Below are 14,475 nucleotides of genomic sequence, written 5' to 3'. Positions count from 1 at the left end.
AAGTTGAAGTGACTTGGTAATTTAAGTTGTTTAAAATTAAAGATCCCGTTCTTTCTGTGTTTTTGAAGCTTTGATTGTGTTTACAGTGCGCAATATAACGTGTTCATGTTTCACGTGTAAAAAAACATGGCATTTTTCACACAAATCTGTATAGCGCTGTTTTCACTGTCTTCAAAACGGTCTGATGTCTTCCTTGTTCTTTGAAGTCCCTCCTTCAGAAATACGTAACGAGTTCTGATTGTGTAGTTTGTTTAGTGTGTTGTGATCCGATAGCAGCTTAGCGACTGACGTATTCCTGTGGGCGAAGTTTAGTAAAAAAAACTGTTCTACTGACGTCATTAAAACAGGAAGTAAAGGGCTTTAGTCCAAACCGGCTGTTTGCTGTAGGCTTTGAAAGGGGAATTCTGTTAAAGAAAATATATCGCCTGGCAGTGAACTTTGAGCTTTAACATTTTACAGGTATTATTTATTATATTATAGCAACATTACACACTAACTAGGGTTTAAAAAATGTGATTAGGAGGAATGTGACCTTTAAAAATTTAAGTGCAACAAGGACTTTTTACAGTGCACACACACACATTCTGGTTTCCATGTTTTGTGTCGACATTCCATAGACATAATGCATTTTATAAACTGTATATATATTATTCCCTTCCACTAACCCCAACCATCACAGAAACCTTTCTGCTACTTCACATTTTTAATAAACATCATTCTGTTTGATATATAAGCTTGTTTCCTCATGGGGACCTCAAAAAAAATGTCCCCACAAGGTTAAAAAATACTGGTAGTCCTATCTTTGTGTGGACAACTGGCCCCCAGAACGTGACAATTACCAGGTACACACACAGACACACACACACACACACAACAAACAATTTAAATCTCCTCATATCCATATCCTTAAATTTTAGCCCCATTAAACTGAACAGACATTACACAGGGAGATTTAAAAATTAAGTTACTTTTGGGATTGATTTACATGTACTAAAATATACAGCTACAAATAAACCCACAGGTGTGCAAAGGGTCTTTAAGACAGGCCAGGAAAACTCTATCAAACAATTTATAATTACAAACACTTTTGTATTTGAACTACCTCAGATGCTGCCTAGTTATGTAAGCATGTACTTATTTTCATATTACACAATTTTGAACTCAACATGGCTGTAGAAGTGAAAAAAAAAACTTTTTACTGTAATCCCTCCCTATTCATGACCAACTGGGAATGAGCCTGCAGATCAGAGTGAGTGTGAACTCTCCCACTGGTAACACCTTGTAAATTGACATCTGCATTCACCTCTGGGCTTTTGAAGAGAGGGAAGCTGATCACTGAAAGACTTTAAAGCCATTAAAGTTTTTAAATACTCAGTAACCAAAACTGAGAATGATGGGAAGAAAATAGAAACAAACACTTTAAGGGCTTCTAAATAAGGTCAAATTTTATGAGTGCTAAATGCTTCCAGTTTCTCCTGAATGTAAGTTTAAATGTCTTAAAGGTATCACCTGAAAATAAAAACCATGTTATGTACTCATCACCATCATTAAAACTGAAAACCAGAACATATATCAGCAACAGTCCTCTTGTAAAATCTGGATTGGTGATTGCTCACTAAAGTGTCTCCAGTAAATGTGACTACAATATGCCAACACTTGTACATCTCACTACACTGGCAACTATGACCAACTAAACAGCAGGTAACACCAAGTGAGCGGGGTCTGTTTAGAGTCCTGTTACAACAGAACTCTCTCTTCTCCTCTGAAGCTTTGCTACAGGGGAGAAGTATAACACGACAAAACACCCCTGGAAACTGAAAGCACATCTGCGTCCTGTTAAACAAACTAATACATCCCCTCCCCGACAACATAGCCCCTCTCTGATTTAACTGGAAGGCTTGGTGGAAACTTCTGGCCCAATATAAAACTAATTGTTCCCTCTCCCTTCAATCAAACTTTCTCTGTTTCTTCATGGGTGTCTTGGTAAAGTCAATTGCAGACATTACAGTGGATATAGGGATTATTTATTGGTGGAATTATTTTTTCCACGGCCATTTGCTTATTTTGCTATTACAAGTGATACATTTCATTCAATTCTAAACAGTCGTCATGAACATAAGCTAAAAGTTAGTATTCATATAAACTGGACTAATTCAATCCTTGCTTAGAAGTTACCATGACTAAAAGCAAACAGATGTAGAGCGCTGGATTCTTTCTGCGAATAATCTGCTGGGTTCAGTGATTCAGAAATGACACACAGTAGACAAATAAACAATATACATTATGTGTGTGTGTGTGTGTGTGTGTGTGTGTGTGTGTGTGTGTGTGTGTGTGTGTGTGTGTGTGTGTGTGTGTGTGTGTGTGTGTGTGTCATTTCCCTAGTGTGTGGGTATAATAAAATCAAATATTAAATTCTGAATAAAATAAATTGTATATATAATGAAAAAAGTACTTATCTCTTGGTTCCCTTAAAACGCTTATTATACATTACATAACATGCAATATTATGTAATTACGTATAAAAAAAAAACTTTGTACACAAACCATCAGAAACGTAAAGGATATTTGTAATGCCAATCGCTGACAAATCATCGTGGAAACACCCACTTTCTCCTTCAAAGGTGGTGGGGGGGTAGTAGGGGGTGTATGAAGGCGCAGTTGTCCTGCTGGATGTCACAGTTGCTCCTGGATTCTACACAGTGCGGATCTCTTCTTCACACTGCTAAGATGGATATGAAAGTGATCGTAGTATTGGCTTTGATGGCCGTCGTCATTAATGCCCCCGTTTCAAATGGTAAGTACTTGTTACATTGAGCTACTATGCAGCTGCTGTATTCTGTGCGTAACGCTTAGATTCATGTTTTGACTGTTTGTGGAAAATGATTGCAACTATTTTAAAGTTTGCTCAGTGGTGCCAAAGCATTGTGTTAGCAACGCAATCTCATGCGTTATGCGTTCGATCCCGCTGACAAGTCGCGTGTGCCAAATAGGATACATGGGAATGTTGTAATGCGCACCTGTGTGAGAGATGTCCTAACAAAACGCATATTACGGTGCAAAGCTTTTTTATTCACTTCATAGTTGTATAACAGTTTGTTTCGTAACCAGTAAAAGTTTTCAATGTTGCTTATTTACAAATGAACTTGAGTCATAAATGCACGCTTCGTCATTTTCAGATTTTAAGTGATAAAACAGGAGACTGACACGCAACATGCGGTCATGAGAGCAGAAATCTCGCGACCACAGCGTTGATTAATGTGTGTATTTGTCGCCCGCTTTGTTTTCCCGTAATTATCCACAAATGAGAGGATAAAACAAAAGCTCATAGATAGCGCCAGCCTACATCAATCGTGCAAGAGCGCGCGGCTCTATCTACTGCTCGAGCGTTTGCATGACAATGCGAACAGATTACTAGAGATGTCATTAGCATTTTACGAGTGGACTAACGTGGATAGAGCTCCGTTAAGTCGCAGGTACTTCACACCTCTGCAGTCTTGTGAGTGGGCAATGTCCGTTAAAGGATTTGCGTACGTGCGCAGTCTTCAATGTAAAGGCTGCACGAGCTGTGAAGTCTCCGTTTCCTTGCGCGCGTAGCAGGTTTGGGGCAAATTGACTTGAGCAATAATCCGCTTGATGACTTGAAAGAAAATAGCTTGATTCATGTGCACGATCATGCTTGTACGTTTACCATCATGCGCTATACAATTGCATAATTCTGCTTTTAGACGTTTTAATTATTTGAAAATCGGTTTATTAGTGCATGAGACATCTCTCATGCAGTTTATTGGCTTTAATTGCTTAAATGTGGATGCATGTTTATCCATTAATCAATACCATATCTTATTAACTCATACAAGATTGTAGGTGTAAGACGTTCAATATTATATTATAACCATTAGATTATATTTCTGTATGAAATACATAACAAAAATATTAAGTTTGTGGATTATTCTGCCAACATCTTGTTTATACTGCATATAAAATGTAATCAAAATATAATTTTTTTTGGAGGGGGGCTGTGTGGCATTCACATAACCACATTATTTCAAAAAGTTATTTGTAGTTGAAAAAGGTTCTTCAGACTATTAAATAAAAAATATATGTATTTTAAGAACCTTTCACTGCAAGGTTTTTTTGGGTATCCCTTGTTTTTCTCCTGGCATCTCTGCAAAGAACCCTTTTAGCTCCTTTATTTTAAAGTGCAGCGTGTCTGAAAATCCTGCTGGATGTTTTCAAAGAGTTTCGCAATAGTGAATTTACAAAAGCAATGAGATACTGAATAGACTAATTAATGTAAGTTTCACTTTTAGTCAAGCATGCTGTGAGGTCAGGATCGAAGCACAGAACAGAAAATGTTTTGCATTTGTGTAGTTTCTGATCAAACATAATAAATCATGATGATTTAATCCACTGTCCGGTAAACTAAAGGAATCATGCCAACAGCTAAACTCAATCTTATTTTCTCTCCAGCCAAGCCCATCAGCCTGGTTGAGAGGTGCTGGTGCCGCTCCACAGTCAACACAGTCCCTCAGAGAAGCATTCGCGAGCTCAAGTTCCTCCACACACCCAATTGCCCCTTCCAAGTCATGTGAGTATCTGTTATACACTTTCTCCAAAATGCTAACCGATCTTTCAGCAGCTTTCTCTGATGAGGTGTTCGGCTGACCCAGAAACACATCACTTCAGTCCATCAATCTCCGAACACTGAAGGGACACTGAATGGGGCAGGAATTGGCATTATACTATTGGACAGGCTCTCACTATTGTACACATCTAGGGGGAAATGCTATGGGAGGGGGTAGGACCTTTAAGCTTGGGTGCATTTGTATTTTGTACAGGAAAACAGCATCTTGGGGGTCCAAAAGAGTTCCTCTTTAAACTCTTTCTCACACATGTAAAGGGCTTGAATGATGTGCTTAGTCACACTCAATACCCCTCCATGCTGGTGAGAATGATCCTCCTTGTGTTTTTAACTACGCTGAGCGACGTCTTCAAAACAGCCGCCAGTACAAAATGCTTTATTTGGACTTTTAAGCAAAGATTAATGGGACCACAGTCAGTACACCAGCATAATATGTCAGGGCTGTGTCAAACATCACTTATTTTCCACACCATAACTGTTCACAATGGACTAAAAGTCAGACTGTGTCAAAAGGTCAGCGAGATAAAACAGCTGTTCATACTCACAGACATTTGACTAACGATTGACATAGCAAAAACCCTCGAGAGCACATCAGACCATGAATGCCAAAGCTCAAGAGCTCTTGATACACCAAATCTGCATTGATGAGTGATCCTGGTAACATTATCTGCCGGTGTTTGCTGTTGGCCTTGGCTTGCTGTGAAGTAATTACTACCTGCTGTTTGCAGTCCAGACCTTCTCAAACTCCTGCTGACTACATCTAGATAGAGCAACAAATGCCAGGCCTTGATAAAGCGCTGCTCGTGCTTCAAAAGAGTGAACTAACCAAATTAGAGGGTATCTGTGAATTGAAGATAAGCATTGATTAGGTTAATGATACAGATATGGATGCCAACTTTAAAGCCAAGATTATCTCTTGAAGTTTTAATCAGATGTGTACATCCTGCATTTTTAAAGTGAAGTGGCATTCTCGGTGGCTTCTTTAGGAACCTAATGCTCATTGGATTATGAGGTCAACAACTTACAGCTGCAGGGTTAGTGGGCCGTTTAAGTGTGCGACGTCTAAATGATGACAGGAACTTTAAAGTATGCCAGAAGCCGTGGCTTTAAAGAGATTACTCAACATAGTGTAAACATTTTGATCTTGTATAGGCTGATAATTCCTACTTGAAAGTAGTTTTCTACAAAAAGGTCATTTAGAGGTAAATGTTTCTAGAAATTGTGCACCAAACACGTATATATACACTTTAATACAGCATTTTTGTAAATGATAATTGAATTAAAATGATATAATTTGCATAGCAAACAGGAAAGTTTAATTGAACTAATAACAAATTTCAGATTATTATTTGGTAATACATCATGCACTCAAGTTATGTTTGTAATCCTTGCTATCCCAGCATGATCTGTGGATATTTCAAAGAGCATCTTGAGTACTTCAAGGTATATTTGGGTGATTCTCACGAAATCCAGTGTCTATTCTCACAAAATCCGTCCAGCATCAGGAATTTTAAAAAGCCTTTGAAGCCAATTTTTTTGCACATATAAGATTAAGGTCTGAACTTACTATAACCATTATTTTTATAGGATTTAAAACATATTTCCTATAAAATTATTTACATTTTTTAGATTATCATTATAAAAAATTATCATTACCGCAACAGGATATTACATTAAATACATGCATTTAAAAACTCATGTTTCGGTAATGAGAACTAAAAAGTTGTACTATGACAAACAAAATTTCAATTTTCATCTGGAGAAAAAAAATAAGAACTGCTTACCTGTTAGCCATCTTGAGTGTCACAGTCAATTATGTCCCTTCCAACTATTTTTATTTTAAATGTTAGTTTCTTGAGGGCTTAAACAATGATTAAAAATTGTTGCGGAGGATGAGAAAATTTTTCTTGGACACATTTATATTCCTTATTATTGTCTCTACATTTACCAATGATCACCAAATACAACATGTTTCTTTACTGTAAATGTTTATAGTATAACATGCACTGAAGCTTTTTATTTTTTAGATTTTTTAATTATAAATATTTCCATGTCAAAGAACCCAAATCCAGTCATGGACACATTGCGGTAATGAACATTTTACCCTTAAATGTGGAAAAACAACCAAATTGGTTTGTGACTTATGTGCAAAATAGTACATGAAAAGATATTTGTAACTGTATGCTTCTTATTTTAATACTCTTACTTTGCATTAACTTTTTTATCAAAATATTTCATGACACCTCATAAGTCTAATTTCGCAAGAATCACCCATTTGTGTGCGCCTATATGTCTTTTTCTTTATTTAATTTAATTTATTTCAAACTTAGTTTCGTTTTACATCGCATTGAAAAAGAGCTTAAGTTGCTTTTCATTTTTGTTTGTGCCCATAACCACAAGTGTACAACTTCAGAGAGGCAAATAAAAACAAATGGTTCACCTGTGTTAACAAGACACCTATAATCTAATCTCACTGCTAGGAGCTACAAGAGAAAGTGTGATAACAATCTGACAATCTGTTAAGACCTCTAGGGGAAACGGGAACACAGATGCAAAAGAAAAAAAAAGCTTGGGGTGATGAGTGCAGTGGTATATCACTTACTAGAGAGAGGAGTGACCGGGAACAAACTGCTTGACTGAGCTTGAATGCTGAACTATTTTACTATTGTATGGTTGATGCTGAGTATGCAGTTTCTATTGTAATGCGTTCAAAAACTGTTCACAATGGTGCCTTGTTGGTTTATACTTCAGTATTAATTGGTTACTTATATATGTCCATAATGTGTTTATTTACTGTGTAAAACAAAATATAATGAAAACTTACAATTTTTACACTTCCAGTGCCAAACTGAAGAACAACAAGGAAGTGTGCATCAACCCAGAGACCAAATGGCTGCAGCAGTACCTTAAAAACGCCCTGAACAAGTAAGCAAAAATTGACAAATAGAATGGTTTGCTGTATAAACAGACTTGTTTACATGTGAGCTAAATCTTAGTTGATAGCATTGTTGTTTAATGCAACACTACTATACTAAACATGGCCATATAGTCTCTCAGAGTCTCTTCTAGGTATGCAAATTGTTCAATCATTTACCAAAATATAAATGATGCATTGCATTATAAATGTAGCAGTGATAAAATCTGTTTTTTAGTATACTACTTCTCTTATTTGTAGAATACCAGCTACTGCCTGGCTAATGCAAAACATGTCCAGGCTTTGTGGCCCTGCCTTAATAGTTAATCAGTTGATTGTTATCACGAATGTCTAAACAAAACAAAAATCAAAGCTTTCGTTGTACTAAATCATGAGAAAAAAAGACATGTTCCCACATCTGAACTCAATGTATTAGATCAAGGAATCGGTCGCATTCGTCTTTCATTTTACCGCCAGATTGTTGTGCACACTCGTTGAGGGAGCATTTGAATATATAGGGGTTCTTGGATGTACAGCAAGCTGTAGACACCACCTCCCGTAGTCTAAAAGAATTGTGGGTTTGCACCAGTTAGACAATAATCATTGTCTAAGCCTAAGGGATAGAAATGTGTGAACAGTCCAGTCTGCACAACAAAACATTCATAGCTAGAGATAAACGATGGCTCCTTGGGACAGAACAGCCATGAATGACTGCTAGACGCTAATGAGCACATACTGTGCGGTCATTAATACTGCTCATTGAGAGAAAGAGGAAGTTGTGCGTCTGAGGGTAGCGGAGGTTTCTGCCATCAGCAACACCTCCGGTCAATTAGCTTCAAAACAACATAATCCACCAGTCTGTGATGGCAGACATTTCACTGGCTCCATGCAAAAACGTATATAGTATGATATAGTGGTCACGTGACCGGATTGTGGTAAGCAGGTCCGCTATTAAACATGGCTATTAAATAAGATTTTTCATGGTTGGTGGGGGAAATTCATAGCTTCAGCATAATTAGCACTAACATGCATACAGTAACAAATACAAATTGCCTATAAAATGTACAGACGTGTCTGACATGCTTTTGCCAGAGGCAGGATTTGGTTTATTGTTCCAACTGCATTTCAATAGGGTTTTTGTACAAGAAACAAAAATTTTTTTGTCACAAGTGCACATTTGACAGTACCTACAGAGTGCATACTAGTCCATCAAAAGTACAAATGGGTACTTAATGTATACATATCTATACCTAAATGGTACATATTAGGACCTTTTATAAGGGTAGTGACAGCTTGTATAACTTTTTTCAGAGAATGTAATGTTAAAATATTTTTTAATTCACGCAATTCCTTTTTCCACACTTTGCCTTTAAAGGGACACTCCACTTTTTTTAAGGAGATGCTCATTTTCCAGCTTCCCTAGTTTTAAACATTTTATTCTTACCATTTTGGAATCCATCCAGCTAATCTCTGGGTCTGGCGTTAGCATTTTAACATAGCTTAGCACAATCCATTGAATCTGATTAGACCATTAGCATCACGCAAAAAAATAACCAAAGAGTTTCAATATTTTTCTTATTTAAAACTTGACTCTTCTGTAGTTACAGCTTTTAATTTTCCGTCGGTCTTAGTACACATGTAACTACAGAAGAGTCAAGTTTTAAATAGGAAAAATATCGAAACTCTTTGGTTATTTTTGAGCGCGATGCTAATGGTCTAATCAAATTCAATGGTTTATGCTAGCTATGCTAAAAGAGCTAGCGCCAAACCTGGAGATCAGATGAATGGATTCCAAAACGGTAAGGATACAACGTTTAACTCTAGGGGAGCTGGAAAATGAGCATATTTTTAAAAAAAAGTGGAGTGTTCCTTTAAATTACTATCCTTAATATGTGATGTCTCATTTTAATGTTTCGCTTTTGTTTTTTACAGAATGAAAAAATCCCAACAACAGATCTAAGAAGTCTGCCAGATGACACAGGAATCTGACAGCCCACCGTCACAGATATGTACCATATAGTCTTCTGGCATGCTTGCTGACTCAGCACTTAACCTGCCAAATACGCTTCCCCACTAAAGACTCAGCGAAAGACCACCACTGCCACCCATGTAGTCTCATCTGTTAGCGCCAAGTGCAATTATATATATGTATGACTGTGTTTTTATACCTATGATATGTATATACAATGTTTTTTATATCGTCTTGAAAACAGTAAAGAGATATTTTTGGAGTTGTGTTTGCTCCTTGTTTGTGTCGTTATGGTGGGTCTTGTGGAGCAAACACTTAAAATGCTCACTACATCGTCACCTTATAGAAAATGAAAGACTGAGCCAGAGGTGTTTGACGGATAGGAAGGGCATTGATCTTTACTAGTTACATACTATTAGATATCTGTAACAGCATATATTGCATGTAAAACTTGTATGTCATGTATAGAAAAATTAAGACATGTTTTTGTTCTTAAGAAAGGGAGGGTTATTTTTTTTTCAAACAAACAAACAAAGTATTTAGACTCTGCATGAACCCTGACAGTTTTGAATTTGGGCAATGTAATTGGCTTTACTGGAAGCATTTTTGCAATGCACTCGGCACCAAAACATCTCAGCTTTCAAATGTTAATTGACCGATCAGCATGTGTAAGAAACTCGGCGTCATAACACATGAAACAACATTAGACTTAGGAAAATTATGTAATAACTAAAAAAGAGAGCGGTGCTTCAAAATGCCCATGCGATAAGTTTACAGCCGAGTTCAAGAAATTCGAAAGGGCTAATCTATCGATTTCATAATGAAAACTAATTTGAAAGCATTGTAGGCAAGATAAAATTTAGAAGAATTACACTTTTAAAAATAATGGTGTTTCACAATGCCATAGAAGAACCTTTTTTGTGTAAATGGTTCTTTAAAGCACTTTCAACATCTGAAGCACCTTTCTTCAGAAACAGTTCTTTAAGGTGAAAAAGGGTTCTACAGATTATAAAAATGTATTAAGAAATGGTTCTTTGAGGAACCAAAAAAAAGGGTTCTTCTATATGGCATTTATGTGAAGAACTTTTTAAGCACCTTTATTTTTAAGAGTATAGCAGTAGTGAAACATCTAATGCAGAAATTAAGAGAGAACTGACAGTATATAACAATGCACTTTATAACCTCTTGTGTTCATTTAAAAAGCTGATTTTGAATTACGTCCGCTATAGTGAATAGTTTAAGTGCTTAATGTTTTGTTTTTTTGTGCTTAGAACTACAGTAGTTATGACTGTATTGCCAAGTTTATTAAACTTTTTTTATCTTCAGCATCAGATATTTTATTTTGAGTGGCTTTATGTTCAAATATCTTTTAAGATTTTTGTAATTTAATTAGTTGCCAAATTTTTGTATCAGTCAGTTCTACAAAAAAACAAAACAATTACTGAACATGCCAGTTTGGTTTATACATAACTGCAGGGAAAAAGTAAACATTGTTGACCACAAAACCAGTCATAAGCCATACATTTTATACATCCTCTGAAAGCTTAATTAAAAAGTTTTACATTAATGTACGGGTGCTAGGATAGGGCATTATTTGGTCGATTTATTTAAAATTCTTAAATCTGACGGTGCAAAAAAAATCATGTTTACAGTTGTCCAAATTAAGCAATACGTATTACTAATGATTAATACATTTTTTATATATCTATGGTAGAAAATTTACAAGATATCTTCATGCAACATAATCTTTACTTTAAATATCTCAATAAATTTTGGCATTAAAGAATAACTGATAATGTTGACCCATACAATGTATTGTATATATACCTTTGCTTGGCACATTATGCATTTCAAATCCACTCCATTGAAAAACACATCAACACGTTGGCATCCTAAATGCAGCTTTGATTTATTTTGGACAACTGTTCTGTCTAGGAATGCACTCAACATTCTGGACCACAAGAGCAAACATATGACCAAGCATGCCAATTCAATGCATCTCTCCAAGGACAATTAGCATATGGAATTTGTCTGTTACACTACTGCCAATTTCATCCCATCGACCAATTTAAGATTGAGCCATTAAAAGCGCCAGGCCTCATTTACAAACATGGCCCTTGGGCACACATCTATAAGGAAACATAATGCCAGCTCTGTGCTACCACTGAATGTGAAGTTGGGTTCATAATCAGATGGAAAATCTGATGAATAAAAAAATCTCAAAAATGTGAGCAGACATCAGGTCGTGGTTGGGGTTATTACCTTATCATGCACTTCTTTGAAAGGAGCAATTACAGAATGTGGTTAAAAGCCTAATTACTGTACATTCATGTCTTCACTGTGAAATGGATAATGGACATTTTATTTGACAAGTAACTTACAAGTAATCATTCTGAGGATAGAAATAACATACAGTTTACAACACAAATGGGAACACAAATGGCATTTATATCATATTTTGACTTTTTCTATAAAGCACTATGACACTGTAATACTAAGCAAATATTGTCCTATACTCATGTTTCCTTCTGAATGTGAAGAGTATGTGTATTGTATACGGCAGCTAAATACATAAACCACATACAAAATGTTGCTTTTTCTGTACATTGGTTTGTTTCAGTGTCTAAAGTTTTTCTTCTAAAATCAATCATTATGAAGAATTTTGAATGAGCACTGCACAATGACATTCTACAAAACACAAATGGACTGTCATGTTTATATGGATAGACATTCTGTCTTCTACCTGTGGTTCACTTTAACAGATTCACTTTAACAGATTTAACAGACAAAGTTCACTGTTATTCCTCCAGCAATTACAATCTAGATATAAAACGAGGAAAGATGGATTTGAGGTTTTCAAGTGGGGTACCAAGTATTAAGAGCGATATAAAGCGACCTGAGCTCTGGAAAAGGGCTATATAAATATCACTTTATTATTATTATAAGAGTATTCACAGCACTCAGCAAAGGTTTTTTCCATAGCGGCTTACCTGGGATCAAACCTATGACCTTTGCACTGCTTGCACAATGCACTACAAAGTGGGCACTACAAAAAATATGTACACCAGCTGTCACTGAGGCAGGCCTAATATGTACCATTTAGGTAAAGATATGTACGGTACAAATATATGTAGATACTAATATGAACTCTTTAGATTAGGGTAGCACCGAATCCAGGATTCGGATTCAGCCGAATACTGTGCTTTTTGACGGGGTTCGGGTTCGGCCGAATCCTAGATTTTTTTTCCACCGAACCCTAGGCTTGCGCTACGCTGGTAGACGTCACGCGGCTGTTGATTACACACAACGGGTGCTGACGTGGAGATAAGCTTTTTCTTTCGGTGAGCCTTTGGGGCGGTATACATTTCGCGAACGCACCTGGAAAAACGAGCGTGTCGCACTGCATCGCTTTCATTATGCATAGGCATTATGGTAATTGTCAAAATAGTTTTTCCCACTTGTCATCCTGGGATAATGTTGCCTATCCTTTTTTTTGCAGTTAAAATTAAATAAAATGAAAAATACACTGCTGTGGACGTTGTTGCTTAATTAATGTGTTTTACTGTGTTAATGGAATAAGGATGCGAGTAGGATTTGGTATTTGGATTCAGCTGAATCTTAAACAGTGGATTCAGTTTTCCGCACAAACCAAAAAATCTGGATTCGGTGCATCCTTACTTTAGGGGCTGTTTACACTTGGTATTAAGATGCGTTTTCATCGATCGGATCACAAGTGGACGAGAGACACATTACGTTTACACCTGGTATTTAAATCCGTCTCTTTTGTCCACTTTCGACCACTTCTGTCCTGAATACTGTGAGGGGGTGGTCTGTGAGACGGTGGGCGAGTCTCTCTGTTGTCATTCAAACGCGATCGGGAGTAATTATGAGTTTATATGGACGCAAACTAATATTATGTCGGAGTCCACTGCTTGTTTAGCAAGTATACATGCTGCACAGTGTTTTGTACGTTTATATGTTGGAGCTTTCTCTGATTTTTCAGCGCAATTGATGAAATAGGATTGCGCAACTTTCACGCTTTCAAAACGAAACTACGGAGAACACCCGCAGTAGTTTTATCAATGAAAGGCTAAAAATAGCGCTGTTCACCGTATGTTCACGCCAGAAGTAAAAAAAGACGTAAAACTTGTGTTTAATACCTCAGATTAGATAAATGGGCGGAGAGAAGGCGGTCGCGTGTGGCTGTTCGAACACATTCAACCACATTTGCGTTCCACAACTCCAAAGCGATCCGATCGAAAGTGGTTTCGACTACCTCTGGATGTGGTTGAAAGTGGTCGAAAGTGGACGCGTTCAAAACGTTTTGAACACCGTTTACACCTGGCATTAACGTCGTCCACTTGTGATCCGATCGACGAAAACGCATGTTAATGCCAAGTGTAAACAGCCTGATGCAAAGCTGTACTTTTTGAAAGCGTACCAATGACAGCTGGGGTACATATTTAAAAAAAACAAAATTCTGACAGTTTATAAAATTACTTAGAAAACCTTTTCCTTGTAAGTAAAATGTAAATACAACAGCTACATCCTTTTTGATTATTCAAAGGTCATACATTTTTATGTATTTCAAGTTTTCAGAAATGTGCTAAAAGAAGAGATGCGCTTCATTTGTTATTTTTATATTATAAATATACAAACTTGGCTTACCTGAGCAACTGCATGTAAAACTAATCAACATGCCGATCTATTCATGAAAATCAGTTTCCACTTAGTTAAGATTGAGAAAACTGCATTCAAACGGTTTCTAAAACTACTTCGTACATGTGTAATCGGGGCAAAAGTAGCCTTTCACAGAAGTCAAACAACAGATTAAAGTAAATGTTACTCTGTATGCATTGAATAATTTAATAGATTTAAAGACTCCCAAACCTGGAAAATTTAAAGAATTTATAGTGTGCTTCAACTATGCAATGAAATAAAAATGTTTAA

At 36.5% G+C, this 14,475-nt stretch overlaps 1 protein-coding gene across 1 annotated transcript; it reads left to right on the top strand.

The window, feature by feature from the left end:
• Positions 1–2,634: 2,634 nt before the first annotated feature.
• Positions 2,635–12,117, top strand: cxcl12a (chemokine (C-X-C motif) ligand 12a (stromal cell-derived factor 1)). The gene is made up of 4 exons (XM_065296548.1): positions 2,635–2,794; positions 4,471–4,588; positions 7,484–7,567; positions 9,489–12,117. The coding sequence occupies exons 1-4, from the start codon at positions 2,647–2,649 to the stop codon at positions 9,514–9,516; spliced, it is 378 nt and encodes a 125-aa protein (XP_065152620.1). The 5' UTR covers positions 2,635–2,646; the 3' UTR covers positions 9,517–12,117.
• The last annotated feature ends 2,358 nt before the right edge of the window (positions 12,118–14,475 follow it).

Source organism: Paramisgurnus dabryanus, chromosome 20, assembly GCF_030506205.2.
Source record: "Paramisgurnus dabryanus chromosome 20, PD_genome_1.1, whole genome shotgun sequence".
Lineage (NCBI taxonomy): Eukaryota > Metazoa > Chordata > Actinopteri > Cypriniformes > Cobitidae > Paramisgurnus > Paramisgurnus dabryanus.
Note: the sequence above shows the minus strand (reverse complement) of the source record. Positions and strands in the feature narration are given on the sequence as shown.